Source organism: Brachyhypopomus gauderio, chromosome 15 (assembly GCF_052324685.1).
Source record: "Brachyhypopomus gauderio isolate BG-103 chromosome 15, BGAUD_0.2, whole genome shotgun sequence".
In the NCBI taxonomy this organism is placed as follows: domain Eukaryota; kingdom Metazoa; phylum Chordata; class Actinopteri; order Gymnotiformes; family Hypopomidae; genus Brachyhypopomus; species Brachyhypopomus gauderio.
This window is the reverse complement of record NC_135225.1, coordinates 22,092,006-22,110,033: the sequence shown is the minus strand read 5'-3', so window position 1 is coordinate 22,110,033 and position 18,028 is coordinate 22,092,006. Positions and strand designations below refer to the sequence as shown.

The window sequence follows — 18,028 nt, the reverse complement described above, 5'->3', positions numbered from 1 at the left end:
TATGGGGGTGGTTATGTGATGTGTGTAAGCGTTGTGCACCTCATTATTGTAATGGGTCACAGTCGGGGCTTGTTATGTGTCTCTTACTTAATATATGTGTAGCTTTGGTTTTGTGCTCATCTTTGTTGATAGTGGAGTTTGCATCAGTGTTCATATTCATGTTGGTCATTGTTAAAGCACTACCACTCTATTTAAATAAACGTCTTGGTCTAAACGCGCTAAATGCTTTGGGCATCCCTCCAAACCTCGTTGTCATAAAATATTTACAGTTGTGATCAAATTTATTCAACCCCCACTGAAATAAAGTGTTTTGGCCAGTTTGACATTGATTTTGATCATTTCAGTCATCTTATTTACAATTATATCAAAGAGGCACTTATAAATTAGACAAACATAACATAATATTTATGATGGAATAACCACAAATGTCTTTACTGTGCTCACATCATTATCAGTTTTATTCAACCCCCTAGTGACATTATTTTTTAGTACTTAGTACAACATCCTTTTCCAGTTATGACAGCTTTCAAGCGTGAAGCATAGCTTGACACAAGTGTCTTGCAGCGACCTATGGGTATCTTAGCCCATTCTTCATGGGCAAAAGCCTCCAGTTCAGTCACATTCTTAGGCTTGCGCACTGCAACTGCCTTCTTTAGGTCCCACCAGAGGTTCTCAATTGGATTTAAGTCTGGTGATTGCGATGGCCACTCTAGAATGTTCCAGCCTTTCATGTTCAACCATGCTCTAGTGGACTTGGATGTGTGCTTCGGATCATTGTCCTGTTGGAAGGTCCAACGTCTCCCAAGCCGCAGGTTTGTGACTGACTCCATCACATTTTCCTCCAAGATCTCCTGGTACTGAAGGGAATTCATGGTACCCTGCACACGTTGAAGCTTTCCTGTACCATTAGAAGCAAAACAGCCCCAAAGCATAATTGACCCCCCGCCATGCTTCACAGTAGGCAAGGTGTTCTTTTGTTCATAAGCCTGGTTCTTCCTTCTCCAAACATAGCGCTGGTCCATTGTCCCAAACAGTTCTAATTTAGTTTCATCTGACCACAGTACACTGTTCCAAAACCTTTGTGGCTTGTCCACATGACTTTTGGCATACTGCAGTCGACTTTTCTTGTTCTTTGGAGTCAGCAAGGGGGTGCGTCTGGGCGTTCTGGCATGGAGGTCTTCGTTATGCAGTGCGCGCCTTATTGTCTGAGCTGAAACTTCAGTGCCCACATCTGACAGGTCTTTTTTCAGTTCCTTAGCAGTCACGCGGGGATTTTTCTCCACATTACGCTTCAGGTAGCGCACAGCAGTCGCGGTCAGGATCTTCTTTCTGCCACGACCAGGTAACGTTTCCACTGTGCCCTTTAACTTGAACTTGCGAATGATACTTCCGATAGTGTCTCTTGGAATATTTAACAACTTCGCAATCTTTTTATATCCATTGCCATTCTTGTGAAGAGCAATAACCTCTTCTCTTGTCTTCTGGGACCATTCTCTTGCCTTCACCATGCTTGGAAACACACCAGTAGATGTCTAGAAGGAGCTGAGTATCACAGTCCTTTTAAATCTGCCTAATTAGTGCTTATCATGCTTGATTGCTGCTCGTTGACATCCACAGATGTTTTCAATACCTGATGGAAAACACTGGAATGAACCTCTGTTCTTAGGAGTGGTAGTCGTAAAGGGGTTGAATAATTGTGTCAATGAAGAAATCACAAAAAGGCCATTTAATACTTTATGACAAAAAAAATTGATGCTATCTTAGTTGCATTTAGTTCTTTAACAAGTCCTTGTAAGATTTCATTATGAACACAATTACAAATGTGCACTGAATTCCATAAAACCCTTCGCAGCATTGGGGGTTGAATAAATTTGATCACAACTGTAGCACAGATCCTCAAAACTATTCGGTTATTGTAAAACACACACCACCTAATTTGACTATAATCGCATAAAAAATTGCACATGAATAGATGGGTCTCACGTCTTGACACAACCCTGTTGAGAATGGTCCTAAGTTCACGGACAGATATTTCCATATCCTGTAACAGAGAGATAATATCTGATACATTAACTGTTTCATCCATTATTAACAAGTATATTGCAATTAGAACTGCTAGTTTTATGCTATGACACAGGGAATATATTATGCAACAGTTAAACAAAGATACTGACATCTCCAGCCAATTGAGCAAACATGGACTTGAAGGAGTCCTCGATGTCATCCTCAGAGATTTCTCCCTAAATGACAACCACACAAACATCATATATGGATACAAGGCTGCTGGTTTAAGCATTTTTACTGTGGCTTAATTTAACTACCATCATGGAACCTACATGACGGAACACTGATGTGTAGAGTGAATATGTTTAGAAAATCCTTTGTACTTAAATCTATTGTATTACTTAATTTATGGAACACTCACCTCATTCTCCAAATCTGCAGAAATCTCATCATCCAGCTCCCTGCCACGAAAAATTTAACTCAAATAAACCTATTTGGACTCTGTATGGACCTGAGAATCAAACCCAGACCACCTTGCTGTGGTCTTGCTGTAAGCAACAGTGCTAACCACCACACCACCATGCTGCCCTATTGCATTTTTACTGGGTGTTTCTGCTATTTAACAGACAATATAATACTAACATAACACCTATGACAGAAAAGCATCCAGACTGCAGGGCAACAATCTCAGATGTCACACATGCTCACTCAGTTGCAGACTGTTTCTCAGTGAAGACCCGCAGGACAAAGTTGGCCTCTTTGCTGGGCTCGAAGGTGGAAGGAATGATGAGGTACTCCCCGGGTGGCAGACGGAGACGAGTGCTGACCTCCCTGAGGTTGATGAATGTTTCCGAGCGTGCACAGGATGAGTGGGTTAAGAAGAAGTCCTTCTTCAGGTGTACATTCTGACAACCCCTGTACTACAGTCACACAAAGAAAGCAGCTGATAATGCTGGGTGGAACTTAAACAAGTAGCATTAAGTGATGAACAGGCAACATAAACTTGAGGATTTGCATGTGTATGGGAGCTGAATATAAGAACTATTTCAACTACAGGCCAAATTTTGGGCGTATCCACTGTCATCACATCCAAATGTGGCCAGGAAATAGGCTTTGAACGTAATGGGCAAACCTGCTGAAGTGACTAACGGACAGTATAAATCCATACCTCCTCAGGAATCTGTAAAGAAGAGAAAATCTAATTGATCAAGAATATATTTTATTTAAACTGCGCCTTAATCTAAGAAGATCTGCTTTGATATTGATTCCCATCCAAAGCAGAGCCTTCAGAAAAGACTTGGCTAGTATATATTAAATTAAGTTTGCATTTATATTAATCTTCAGAAAATACATTAGATTGACTTCAGAACAGCAACAACAGTTGACAGTACATCTCATACAGTACCCAACATCTCCAAAAAAAGGCTGTAATGGTAGATCTTAGAACTGGGATTTAATTTTCATTCCACAAGGTTTGCTTTACAAATAAGGCAAGCAGAAAAGGCAAAAACGTTGTTCGTTAATAAGGTTGATCATTAACAATGGTGAGTACTGTACCAATTTGTACATTTACATAATCAAATAATTGATGCATTTACAGACATTTCTGTGATTAGACCACAATGACAAAGTATGTCCTAAATGTCCTGGACTAAATGTCTTCCACTGACACATAACATCCTTTCAAGGTATCAGTGACATCTGGATGACAAAAGAAGCATCTATCTCAGTGGAATTCTGATGTAGTGCCTGATTTGTCCTTTTAGGATAATTCCTGAAATATTCCATTGTTGTTTGAGCAACACATTTTTGATCATTGCCTTGCAGCACAGAGAAGTACAGTTTAACGAGTTTTGTTGCAATGTAATTTGATATGAGTAATTAACATGTTTTTGTAGTCTTCAGAATTAATCTTGAGGTTACTGTCATATCAATAAAGACAACTCAACCAGTTCAACCAGTGCCATATGAACTGTGTTACTGTGTTTCCCAGATAAGGTGGGATGTTTATTATCTGAGTAGTCTGCCCATAAGGTCATAAAGCAGGATATTGCCTCAATTCTGTTCATTCATTTACCCACTGTTTTGTAAATGCTAGAATAACTAGAATTACAAGTAGCTTTCATTGCCCTACTTCATTAGTTCTATTCATTAATGTTCTTTGTAGCAGTTTACAAGTGAAGTCTATAAACTATAGTGTTGACCAGTACTCGCCTAATATATTGAGGTCTATAAACTATAGTGTTGACCAGTACTCACCTCATATATTGACGTCTATAAACTATAGTGTTGACCAGTACTCACCTCATATATCGAAGTCTATAAACTATAGTGTTGACCAGTACTCACCTCATATATTGAAGTCTATAAACTATAGTGTTGACCAGTACTCACCTCATATATTGAAGTCTATAAAATATAGTGTTGACCAGTACTCACCTCATATATTGAGGTCTATAAAATATAGTGTTGACCAGTACTCACCTCATATATTGACGTCTATAAACTATAGTGTTGACCAGTACTAACCTCATATATTGAAGTCTATAAACTATAGTGTTGACCAGTACTCACCTCATATATTGACGTCTATAAACTATAGTGTTGACCAGTACTTACCTCATATATTGAAGTCTATAAAATATAGTGTTGACCAGTACTCACCTCATATATTGAAGTCTATAAACTATAGTGTTGACCAGTACTCACCTCATATATTGAGGTCTATAAACTATAGTGTTGACCAGTACTCACCTCATATATTGAGGTCTATAAACTATAGTGTTGACCAGTACTCACCTCATATATTGAAGTCTATAAACTATAGTGTTGACCAGTACTAACCTCATATATTGAGGTCTATAAACTATAGTGTTGACCAGTACTCACCTCATATATTGAGGTCTATAAACTATAGTGTTGACCAGTACTCACCTCATATATTGAGGTCTATAAACTATAGTGTTGACCAGTACTCACCTCATATATTGAGGTCTATAAACTATAGTGTTGACCAGTACTAACCTCATATATTGAAGTCTATAAACTATAGTGTTGACCAGTACTCACCTCATATATTGAGGTCTATAAACTATAGTGTTGACCAGTACTCACCTCATATATTGAGGTCTATAAACTATAGTGTTGACCAGTACTCACCTCATATATTGAGGTCTATAAACTATAGTGTTGACCAGTACTCACCTCATATATTGAGGTCTATAAACTATAGTGTTGACCAGTACTCACCTCATATATTGAGGTCTATAAACTATAGTGTTGACCAGTACTCACCTCATATATTGAAGTCTATAAACTATAGTGTTGACCAGTACTCGCCTAATATATTATAGTGTTGACCAGTACTCACCTCATATATTGAAGTCTATAAACTATAGTGTTGACCAGTACTCGCCTAATATATTATAGTGTTGACCAGTACTCACCTCATATATTGAAGTCTATAAACTATAGTGTTGACCAGTACTCACCTAATATATTGAAGTCTATAAACTATAGTGTTGACCAGTACTAACCTCATATATTGAAGTCTATAAAATATAGTGTTGACCAGTACTCACCTCATATATTGAAGTCTATAAACTATAGTGTTGACCATTACTCACCTCATATATTGAAGTCTATAAACTATAGTGTTGACCAGTACTCACCTCATATATTGAAGTCTATAAACTATAGTGTTGACCAGTACTAACCTCATATATTGAAGTCTATAAACTATAGTGTTGACCAGTACTCGCCTAATATATTGAAGTCTATAAACTATAGTGTTGACCAGTACTAACCTCATATATTGCGAAGCCAACGGTGTGCATGTCCTGCCCTTGCCGGCGGTAACGTCTTCTGTCTTTCTGCATCAGGGCAACAAGAAGACTACAGGCCACCTCATCATCCTCTGGATCATCATCTTCCTCCAACAGTGTAATCTTATACTGTGGGTTGATCCAGAATGTGTCTGCATAACAGAACAGAGATATTCTCAAAGACATAAAGAACTGGGCACAGTACTGGGACAACACAAGTACAGCACTTGTATGAGAATTTCATGGGAGCCTGGCGTTGTAAATTGTATGATTTTGTTGCCATATTTCTCCATTTAAATTCCACACAAGAGTGCATGAGTTAGTAACACCAACACTGTATAAAGGGCTAAAAATGGTGAGAACTGTACTGGAACCAACCAGATGCCACAATGTTCAGTTCCACGCTAAATGACACCAGTGGCTAGACATGCTTGGTTTTGTGGAAGTGAGGTTTTTCAGTTGAGTTGTACTGCCTGCCAGTCATGATTGATTCTGTGAATGATTCTGACACTCAAGTAGGCATGCAGAGGAGGAGAAGAGTCTCTGACTGAACAAGTTCCTACTGGCTTAAAAGTCAAACTTCACATCAAAACTAGATTTGCATTTCCTGAAGGAAGTACGAGTAGTTGAAAAGGTGTGCTCTGTTCTGACTAAGGTTGTTAGCTCAGTGTTTACAGTATTGTGAGAAGAAACCTATTCATCTTCATCTGAAGTGCTTTAATATGATGAGTAAAGCACTGTCAAGGTACAGTATCTCACGGTTTGGTGCGCACAGTCCCACGGAGAATACATGGTACATGCATCCTATAGGGACTTGCAATGACCAGTGAACATAATGCGGACCTGAAGTTCACAGGCGAGCTGGAAAACATAACTGTACACATCGCTAAGCATCTCATGCTATGTTCTAAATGGCCTTCTGCATACTGTGTACTGCATACTGCATACTGGATATTGCACACTTGTCCTCGTAGTAGTATGCCATACAGTATCCAGTATGCAACAAAAGCAAACCATACTACAGAGTCACGTGAACATATAATGCTCCATGTATTTATTTTCTAATACCATGATTAGCACTTCTGTTCCTAATTAGTTGTAACGTGCAAGAACTAGGAGAAGGACACAAATGCTGCTGAGAGTCAGATTTATTAGTAGGAGGGGGAGTTTCCTCCTGTCTCCTACTTAGATTGGCTCGAATCACTCTTGAACGGCGAGGCATTACATTCACATAAACACTCAGAGCTTTCAGACACCGAAACTCTGTGAATGTAACAGTAAAACTCTTAGCGTGTATACTAGTACACAGATTAATCAGGTAACACCTCTCAGGCACAGCAGAAAATACACATATGACGAACAAGTTCTTATACAACCAACAGACAAACAAAACACACTCTAGATGAAATATACAATAAACCGAAACACCGCCAAATAGACCTTACAAAAGAGACTAACCGTACTGACAAACACTCGAAGGACCATAACGAGCGAACTCAAGAATGATCACAACACCCAACATGGGACGATCTATAAAGCAACACAAAACAAACCTGATACTATCAACCAAACACTGAACACGCAATATTCACAGTTTAAATACCAAGGACAGGTCCAAATATCAACACACGGGGAACAGAACATACGAACACTAGCAACAGTACACACCAGAATGACTCACAAGGAAGGACTGGGCACACGGGAATATAAACCAAACAAATCAGGACATTAAACGTAAACAGCTGATTGACTAATAATGGGCGGTAGGATCAGGGGGCGTGACAGAAGAACACTGTGGAGATGCAACTAAAACCAAAACTAAGGAAAACAGATCTCACCCAGGTTGGGGCGGAGCAAACGTTACATTAGTTCATAAATATCTGAAACAAGGAGGAAGGGTAAAGGAGAGAAAAGTATTTCAGAACAGCTACAGCTTTCATTTTGGAATAGTAGTAGTAGTAATTAATGTTAGTACAAAAAACCTACTTAGCATTATTAGACAGGTAAGAATAGCCTAGCACACATTTAGTTCTGCATGGCTGAATAACAGTAGCTTACAAAATAACTGATATTAATATTTACAGTATTTTGCGATCAACTCATTCTTGTCCAACATTGAAATTCAACATTAACTAGACAATGCATTTCCTGAAGGAAATACTATAGGGCTTGAAAAGGTGTGCCCTAGCCCCTCTGCCCCTGTGGAGTGGGTATGAGAGAGATGTATGTATGTGTGTGTGTGTGTGTGTGGAGAGGGTATGAGAGAGATGTATGTGTATGTGTGTCTGTGTGGTGTATATGTGTATATGTGGAGTGGGTATGAGAGAGGTGTGTGTGTGTGTGTATGTATGTCTATGTGGTGTATATGTGTGTATGTGTAGTGGGTATGAGAGATGTATGTATGTGTGTGTGTGTGTGTGTGTGTGTGTGTGTGTGTGTGTGTGTGTGTGTGTGTGTGTGTGTGTGTGTGTGTGTCTGTGTGGTGTATATGTGTAGTGGTTATGAGATAGATGTATGTATGTGTGTGTCTGTGTGGTGTATATGTGTAGTGGGTATGAGAGAGATGTATGTGTATGTGTGTATGTGTGGTGTATGTGTGTGTGTGTGTAGTGGGTATGAGAGAAATGTGTGTCTGTGTGGAGTGGGTATGAGAGAGATGTATGTATGTATGTGTGTGTCTGTGTGGTGTATATGTGTGTATGTGGAGTGTGTATGAGAGAGATGTATGTATATATGTGTGTGTGTGGTGTATATGTGTGTATGTGGAGTGGGTATGAGAAATGTATGTTTGTGCGTGAGGAGAGACATTCCTCTACTCTGAGTGGAGATGCCTTGTTTAATGTGATTTGCACCTTCTGAACAAACGTAGTTCTGGACATATTTAACTTATCGCTTAACCGAAGAGATTGTATGAGAGAGCACCCCTGGCTGATGATTTTGGTGTAATTGTGTGTGGTTTGACCCACAAATGACTTCGAGAAATTAACATGGGAGCTAATGGGGCAGTTTTCTGTGCTTAGTGCCAAACAAATGCTCATAACTTTAAAACGAATTGATCAAATGATTAAATATCCCGGCGAGCCAGAAAGGACAAGTTTCTCTCCCATTTAAAATTTAAATGGAGCTTCTAGGTGAAGGTGTAAGGATTTTACAGCAGTTTATCCAGGAGAGTTTTGATCATTTTTCATGCCTGCACACGCTCTAACTCATGCTCTAACTCGCAGTTGTAATTTGAAACCGCCATTCATTTCAATGGGGGGCTTAAAATTTTTTAAACTTAAATTCATTAAAATCTATAAATACTATCGACTCAAAAATATCATAGCACAAGTCACAGCGCAGAGAGCTTCGAAACGCAGTTTGAATGGAGTCTGTACGTTAAGCGGTTCGGGCTGTATTAAACTCACAAATAGTGACAAGAAGAAGCAGAAGAATAAGAAGAAGTATATGGGATAACAATATAGGGCTTTTCAAGCCATATAATAATAAATTTCATGAGCCTGTGAACTCTGAAACAAATAAACATTGTGTATGTACTTCAAATACTTGGTTTCAGTACTGGAAAAATACATGATGACCTTTATTTGCGATCAATTCAGAACACAGGTGTGTCTAGACCCTCTTTAGGGGTGCTCAAGCACCCTTAACACAGGTGTGTCTAGACGCTCTTTAGGGGTGCTCAAGCACCCTTAAAATGTGTCCCAGCACCCCTAAAGATCAGAGAAAAAGCTGTTGTTTTTGTAATGGATGTTTGTCCCTAATAAGCTAAAAAATGTTAATACCATAGAAGATATATGATTAAATATAAAATGTAACAACAACAACAACAACAAAAGAATTGCCTCGCAAATGGTGTGATCCACTTTTTATCTCCTCCTGCCCTGCGCTACTTTGACAGTGGAGCAATTTCTTCATCGCTCTGCACCAACATATTCCAAATTTTAACAGCATTCCTCTTTTTGCTGCACTGAACCACCCAGCACTCTTTATGTTGTTATTGGTAGGTAGGCGTGTGGATATCTGATGTTTTTATCTAGCAAGCTAATGCTGAGCTTTATCACCCCTAGAGTTCTGATCCCAGATCAGATTCTGATTCTGAACATGGATCTAAAGCAAAAAAGCTTGTGTTAACTCAAATGCATCTCCCTGTAAAAAAAGCCTTGATAGATGCTCGCCAGGTTACACACGCCTCTGTAATATGGTCTGTCCCTAGCAATTGTCTGTTGTAGTAATGCTCAATAAATGTATTTACAATGAAATATGCTATTGATAATTAATACTGATAATTATCCTGACTTTTCTATCTATCCTCTGGTAGGTCCTTTCGATTACAGGCTTTTAAGGTGTAGTTAGAATGTAGTAAGAAAACACTATTTAACTAGCCAAATAATGAGTCACCAATTATTAGCTAGCTATGGTAAGTGAATTTTCTCATTTTTAAAGCAGTGAGTAATACAAGTGAGCAGTATAGTGTCTATAGTATAATCTATAGTATAAGTATAATGTATCTCTCTGCATTAGCTTCTGCCATGTTTTTGTACTGATTGGATGTTGTGGCTGCGTTGCATGCAGCAAGTAGCACCAAGTAGTGAGAAGTGTTGGTCACTCACTGGGGTGGTTCCTACAGCCCCCAGCCGTGCTCCCTCTTCTCCACTCCCCATGGAACGTGATGGTATTCCAATGGCTCATTGCATCTTCACTTAGGGCGTCTGGAGTCAGGTTACAGATCTCCAGCCTGGAGAACTGCCTCAAAAACTCGTCGAAGGCCATCCTACATAGACAGAGTGTGAGAGACAGTCCTGAGACCAGTGCTCATCCTATCTCTGTCTTATAATACATTTATGTAGCTCAATAGGAGGTTTACCAGAACTCTCCATCCTCCATCTGCAGACACGTATCTTCTCGCTCTGATGGATCTATTTCATCCCATTCTGAAGAGCTATTAAAGGACAGTTGTAACGTAAATATTATTATTACTTAATTAAATGTTAATGCAATCAGTCTGACTATACAGAGTGGACGTGAAACCTTTTAGATGTATGATATATAGTGATTAACCATCCGATTATAGATCTGATTTAACAGCTTCCTGTTCTCACCTGTCACTCCAGGCACCTGTCCATTCTACCTGACCCCAAGGATTCCGTATACGAATCAGTCTCTCCATATGATCCCTGAAATTTACCTAGCACAAATCAAAATGCAGAATTACACACTCATATTTAAATCAGAAAACACTCATATATTGATATACAAAATATAAACTGGAAAAAATACAGCATATTTGATCAAATATTCTGTATTAATATTTTAAGTGTAGTTTCCACATGTTCCAGTATATTTCCATATGGCTGTATTCATACCTGTCTGAGACCAGTCAGTGAGTAGGCATGACCTTTTACAAGCTTTTTAAAGGTCACAGATTCCATGTCAAAACTACTAGTGATCTGTGAACACAATAAATTACCAAAATTGGTATTATATGCAACAAATACAAGAAATGTGATGAAAAGGTTTGAATGAATTGAGTTGAAAGATTCTGAAGTGACATTCTGCATGCAAAAGGCATGATAAAGGCATGTCTGTGTTTTACATTTAGGGCATTTAGCAAACGCTCTTATCCAAAGTGCGCACTAGTGATCACTAGGGGGCTGAGGTAGCCTAGTCCAGTACCAGGTGAGCAGTTGGGGAGAAGTGCCTTGCTCAAGGGCACTTCAGTCATGACCCAGGGCCTGGGAATCAAACCCACCACCCTCTGGTCACAACACCAGTTCCCTAAGCACCATGATTGTGTTGCTTCATATTATACATTATATATTATATATATTATACATGACTAAACTGAAGTGCACAGTGATGAAGGAAATAATATATGTCACTGTACACTTCCTTTATTTATTATTTAATATTTATTATTAGTCCCTTATTCATTGTTCCCTCTGTATACTGTATAGTTTTCCAATTATCTGGTGCCCAGAAACCAATGTGAATTTTTATTTTACTTTTTTCTAATTAATACAGGTTTTTAATATTGACTTATATAAAATAGAACACCTCTGTGTCTCATACACACACTACTGTGATTACTATTACTATGGCACTTCCCTGGCCGTGCCAATATAAAAGGGGCGGTCAATTAAGATTTGTGTGTTTTTCCTGGACCCAGAATATGTTGGGTAGATTTTGTTGGGTATTTTGTGGAATAAAGCACTTTATACATGTGTGTATATAATAATTTTGTACTCCTGCATTTGCTTAATTTGTAAGCAATCCATGAAAAGCGTAAGTATTCAGTAATAAGTATACAGTATTAAGCATTAATAAGTATTTACTGATTTTTTTTTTATAATGGTCATTTACATGTACAATATCTTGAAAATGAAAACTGCAGAAATCTTTCTTGATGAATAATAATATATAATCTTAATTCACACAACTGTTCAAACATGACTCCAATGAAGCATCTCTTAGATTTGGCTTGAGTCTCATGTTTAGAGTACAAATAAAATGATACACAAGGGGGCAGTGTTAGTGCTGAAACGCAGTGTTAGTGCTTTGCATCAGTGGGTTGTATCCTTGTTTCTATTTTATTCAATTAAATGGATGCATCATTCTCAAGATCTTAATGATGATTTAATGATAACAGTTTATCAAATATGGTTTTAAGCTAAAGTTAGGTAGCTTTGGCTAAGCTGCATTCTCTTAAAGTATGACTAAAACTAAGCTAAAATAAACAAAATAGTACCAGGAATAAAAAGTTAGAAAACATTGTGAGTTTATGTCTGTATTCTCACATCAATGGAGCACCCCAGCAGGGAGCCTCTCTCCAGAGCTTTAGAGATGATTCGGTAAAGGTCCCTTGGTGGTTTACGAAGCTCATACATCTCTGACACTCCTCCAGTGAAATCTTCAAATCCCTCGGTGGTGGAGCCCCCTGACAGGGCCTCGTAGGACCCATTCAGCCTGTGGTCAGAACACAGTTTTCATCAAGATCTTATTTGGGTCAGTTCTGAAGAAGACTTTTTCATTTTTTATTTTTTGCTATAAAGTATAATAACACATTATGTGCCTGAGTATGTTATAGTTGTATATAAGAACCAAAATGTTTCCTTTATGTAAAATTGAAGAATATTATCCCATGGAGGTCTGGATTTGGAATCATACTCAAAATCAAAAATCAAATTTAGTGGAAATTCCTCAAGACAAGTGTATATATATCCATCCATTATCTGTACTGCTTAATTCTGCTAGTCGGGGTCACGGGGGCTTGGAGCCAATCCCAGCATCTCCGGGCGAAGGCAGGTACACCATGGACCACAGACTTTGGCATTTTGTCAGTTCTCTCACCATAGAGGTAGCATGAGGCGGTGTCTACAACCTATAGAGGTTGCTTAGGTAATGCAGCTCATCTAGGATTGCACATCAATCCGAGCTGTGGCAAGGTTGCTGTGTCTGTCAGCAGTGTCCAGAGCATGGAGCAGATACCAGGAGACAGGCTAGTACACCAGGAGACATGGAGGGGGCTGTAGGAGGGTATCAACCCAGCAGCAGGACCACTAACTCTTCCTTTGTGCAAGGGGAAACAGGAGGAGCAGTGCCAGAGCCCTGCAAATTGACCTCCAGCAGGCCACTAATATCCATGTTTCTGCTCAAACTCTCAGAAACAGACTCCATGAGGATGGTTTGAGGGCCCAATGTCCACAAGTGGGGCATGTGTTTACAGCCCAACGCCATGAAGGGCGATTGGCATTTGCCAGAGAACACCAGGATTGGCAGATTCGCCATTGGTGCCCTGTGCTCTTCATGGATGAGAGCAGCTTCACACTGAGCACATGACAGAGTCTGGAGCAGAGGTGTCAATTCCAGGTTCAGAAAGTATGCCCCAAATGCCTCCCCACACCATTACTGACACACTGCCAAACCGGTCATGCTGGAGTATGTTGCAGGCAGCAGAACAATCTCCACAGCGTCTCCAGACTCTGGAGACGTGACAGAGTCTGGAGACCAGATTGGTTTGGTCAGAGTTCTTGAGCCGTATGCGATGATTCTTAATTTCCCCCACTGCCTCTGATATAACACAGCCCCAAGCACTTTGTTACAGGCGTCAGTGTGTAAAACAAACGGTAGTTCAAAGTCAGGGTATGCGAGCACCGGGGGATCAGAGAGAATGTCAACAAGCTGCTTCAGGACGTGGTTGTGCTCACTGAGCAACTGAGCATTTCGGTTTTGTTTGGGCTTCGTCTGGGTGTTCTCAGGAGCTCCTTTGACTTGTAGGAGGCCATACAAGGGTTTGGCAATCCTAGAAAAGTCTTGAATGTAGGTCCAATAATACAGACCCTCCAGAATTTCGCGATGTTGCAATTTGCAACTTCAACGCAAATTCAAGCAAACCCCGCGAATTCAGGGCGGTGTTGCAACTTTAGCCAATCACCACAACTTTCCTGCAAATTTGACCAATCACTGATGTCGTCTTGATGTGACGTCGACAAACTCCCACTTTACTTCCGTGTATACGTTCAAGAGGAGCAGACTGAAAGCAGCATGAGCGAGGCGAACGTTTCACACTTGCCGACAAAAATAACAGCAAAAGATCGGGAAAAGCAATATCCCGGTACACTACATGAAAGCGGTGGCAAACTGTTTTTTTTTTTGTTTTCAGTGTTTTATTGTTTCACAATGATGGGTTCATACATGTATTTCCAACAAGTTTAACATTTCTAGTACCAGCCCATCCAGCCCAAGTGATTTTTCATAGACTTTTAAGAGACGGAAAGTCCATTTCTGCCACCGAGCTGTTGCACTTCAAGGGATCATTTCAAGAAAGTGAGAGGGATCTGTAATGCTGTCGTGCTGGAGGAAGGAGGAGACACGATGAGCGTCTAGCGGTGAACATGCAACTTTTATTCCAACAAAAAAGACGTGAGCTCCGTGCGTTGGATGAGTGCGAGTGCACAAGACACTGCGCAAACGCACATTAAATAGGTGAATTACACAGACCCTCGTGACCTTGAGACAAGGCACAGGTGCGACTACGAACACGTTCACAGACAACCCACACCCACGGAAGTACAAACATGGACATAACGACACGCAGACAATGTAGCGGCACGCCCACAGGGAAGGGTCCGGAGCCGTCACCATAACAGGATCATTGTGCATTCTCTGTCCCAAGACCTGTGTTTCAGGGGGCGGGGCATACAAAAACTTGAGAGGGATCATTCCTGCGCAAACTATTCATACCACATAGTAGGGGTGTATTCAACTAAGGATTTTCATAGTCGAATCTGATTCGTCAGCTTTTCCCTTTAGTCGACTAATAGTCGAATCAGGTTTATTTTTATTTTTTTTATTTAAAGCATCTTTAACGGGATCCTGTTCTCATTCAGGACTTTTTTCCTCTTCAAAGTAAAAACCTAAAACACTCAGATAAATGAATAAACACGGTAGGTTGGCTTTATTCAGCTTTTATTTATTTACTTGTTTATTTTTTATGAAACGTTAGAGAACATTAACCATCAGTGCGCATTGCGCATATCGAACTGTCAGACAGGCACTCTGCAAAATGTCAAAAATATTTTAAATAAAATATGCCTGCCTGAAAATATTAACAAATTGACACACAACAGCAAAAAAAATATAAGGAAAGGTTCAAGTAACGGGGTTTAAAAGCAAACAACAAAAAATGTCTATAGGCCTACTTGTCGAGACGCACCGCGACGAGACGAGACGACACGACCGAAACGACAAACGGCTGAACTGTTTTTTCCGCCTTACGCGTTTTAAATGGTATGCCATGTTGGTTGTTGTCGTGCGAAATGAAAGACGTTGATGACATAACTTGCACTTTACCTTGTTTGATTCATCTTTATCTTTTTCAAAATACTTTTGAAGTTTTTTAGTAGATGCTGACTATCGTGTAGCGTGTTCAGCTCCGCTCATTTGGATTGTGCAACAGCAGGGTGTGATTTATTAATGTGTAGTAAGGAATATGCCTATTGTTAATGCGCAGACATAATTTTTTAATATTTATTAACAGAAATTAGGATGATTTTATTTGACAAAAGGCTATATATAACGAAAACAAAGACATTGCATGTAACAACTAATGCTTAGCAGCATCCTTGGGAACCTCCATGCAGTTAGAATGGTACATTCGACTATGACGTTCATAGTCGACTAGGGGGTATAGTCGACTATAGTCGAATCAGCGACTATTGCAGGTCACCCCTACCACATAGAGTAAGAGAAATAAAATCATTGCTTGAAGTGTTAAAACCAGGGGTAAAACACAGGATAAGAAGCATAATACCCATAGGGAGATCCAAATAAATAAATAAATAAATAAATGGACAATAAATACATGGATAAATAACAGGGTTGCCAACTGACATGCATTCAGCGTGAGACACATGCATTTGACTGTCTTCACACGCTCTCACGTCACACATCTGATTTCTCACGCCGAAAAAAAAAATCTAGTTTATTTATCTCTGATCCACATCTATGATTCAGTTAGCTCTGGCGCCAACCACTGGCGATCGATCGCGATATAATACTTAATTAACCCCGTCAACAATTTACACTCGCCACCACCTCCAGGTTCAAATCTCACTCCAAGCGATCTTGAAAAGTTGGCAACCCTGAAATAAATAGGTAAATAGATAATTCAAATGGACTACTAAATAGAGGAAACCATACAACATTTACTCCCTATTGCAATGTAATCACAAAAAAGCAAAAACACACCGCAACTTGCATCGCAATTTTTTTGAAAAACACCCGCAACATCAAACATTTTAGCCCGCAACAATCACAAAAAAGGCCCGCGAAATCCTGGTGGGACTGGATATAGCTCAAGAATCCAAGCAGTTTTCTTAACTCACCCACACTTGTTGGTTTCTTCTGACTGCGTGACTTGACAGCTTCGTAGTCCTTTGGGTCGACTCAGACTCCCTTTTCTGAAACTAGTCTACCCACGTATCTTACCTCCGCTTTGAAAAGCTCACACTAGGTTGGGCGTAGCTTGACCCCATGTTTTTGGAGAGCTCGGAGAACTTTACGCACCACCCCCACGTGTTCAGTGAAACTTTTTGAATAGCAGAGGATGTCAGTGTGGTGGCTCCACCCCCCGCGGACGTCAGTGTGGTGGCTCCGGCCCCCGAGGACGTCAGTATGGCGGCTCTGCCCCCGAGGATGTCGGCTTGGCAGTCCCGCCCCCGAGGACGTCGGCTTGGTGGTCCCGCCCCCCGAGGACTTCGGCTTGGCGGCTTCGCCCCCCCCGAGAACATCAATATGGCGGCTCCGCCCCCTGAGCACATCTCCTCGCTTCAGCGGCCTGTTCCCATGACCCGGAAGGGGTCTACCACGCCTCCTGTTCCCGCGACCCGGAAGGGGTCTATCATGCCTCCTGTTCCCCTGGAAGGGGTCATCGCCAGTTCCTGTCTCCATGACCCAGAGGGGGTCGTCGCCAATTCCTGTTCCCGCTGCCCATCTGCCGGCCATGCCTGTTGCCAATGCCCGTCTGCTGGCCACGCCTGTTCCCGCTGCCTGTCTGCTGGCCCCGCCTGTTCCTGCTGCCCGTCTGCCGGCCCCGCCTGTTTCCCCGGACACTTTGCTGCCCTCTAGTGGGCATGGACTTAATGTACTGTCTACTCCACCCCTTGGTCCTGTTTCATTGCCCGCGTTCCCCTTGCTCCCCAGTCCTGTCCCTGGTTTTGTATTGGTTCCTGTCCCCGTGGTTGTGTCCGTCAAGGTCTGTATTCCTGTTCCCGTGTCTGTGTCCAGTGGTGTTGTCTCTGTTCCTGTCACCGAGTCTGTTCCCCAGATTGTGACACGCTTCGTTCCTGTGTCTGTGTCCGTCGTCCAGGTTATTATTTCCTCCTGTGTCTGCTCCCAGTCCTGTCTCGTCTGGCCCTGCTCCCGTACCTCGCCCTGGCCCTGCCTATAATGCCATGCCCTGGCCCAGCTCCTGGCCAGTCTCCCCGTCTCCTCTCCCTGCCATGCCCCAGTTTCCATGCCCCGTCTTTCTGAGTTCTGTCCCTCCAGTCTGTCCTGTAACGTCCCGTCCTATGTCCTCTATGCCAGTCCCTCGCCTTGCCCCGTGGTTCCCTGTCTTGTTTTAGTCTGTTCCCCTGTCCTGTCTGCCTTTGCATGCCCCAGAGTGGCACGTTTGAGGGGGGGTTCTGCCCTCTCCTAGCTGT

General features: G+C 41.1%; 1 protein-coding gene across 1 annotated transcript in view; it reads right to left on the bottom strand.

Moving 5' to 3' along the window:
• capn1a (calpain 1, (mu/I) large subunit a) overlaps positions 1–18,028 on the bottom strand; it is a 30,235-nt gene that overhangs the window by 4,614 nt on the left and 7,593 nt on the right. The window contains exons 6-16 of the mRNA XM_076975014.1: positions 12,623–12,791; positions 11,192–11,275; positions 10,928–11,013; positions 10,693–10,767; positions 10,439–10,599; positions 5,811–5,980; positions 3,173–3,184; positions 2,713–2,924; positions 2,426–2,465; positions 2,175–2,240; positions 1,984–2,041 (exon numbers count right to left, since the gene is read on the bottom strand). Of these exons, the coding sequence (XP_076831129.1) occupies positions 1,984–2,041; positions 2,175–2,240; positions 2,426–2,465; positions 2,713–2,924; positions 3,173–3,184; positions 5,811–5,980; positions 10,439–10,599; positions 10,693–10,767; positions 10,928–11,013; positions 11,192–11,275; positions 12,623–12,791 (1,133 nt within the window). The remainder of the gene's footprint in view (positions 1–1,983; positions 2,042–2,174; positions 2,241–2,425; positions 2,466–2,712; positions 2,925–3,172; positions 3,185–5,810; positions 5,981–10,438; positions 10,600–10,692; positions 10,768–10,927; positions 11,014–11,191; positions 11,276–12,622; positions 12,792–18,028) is intronic.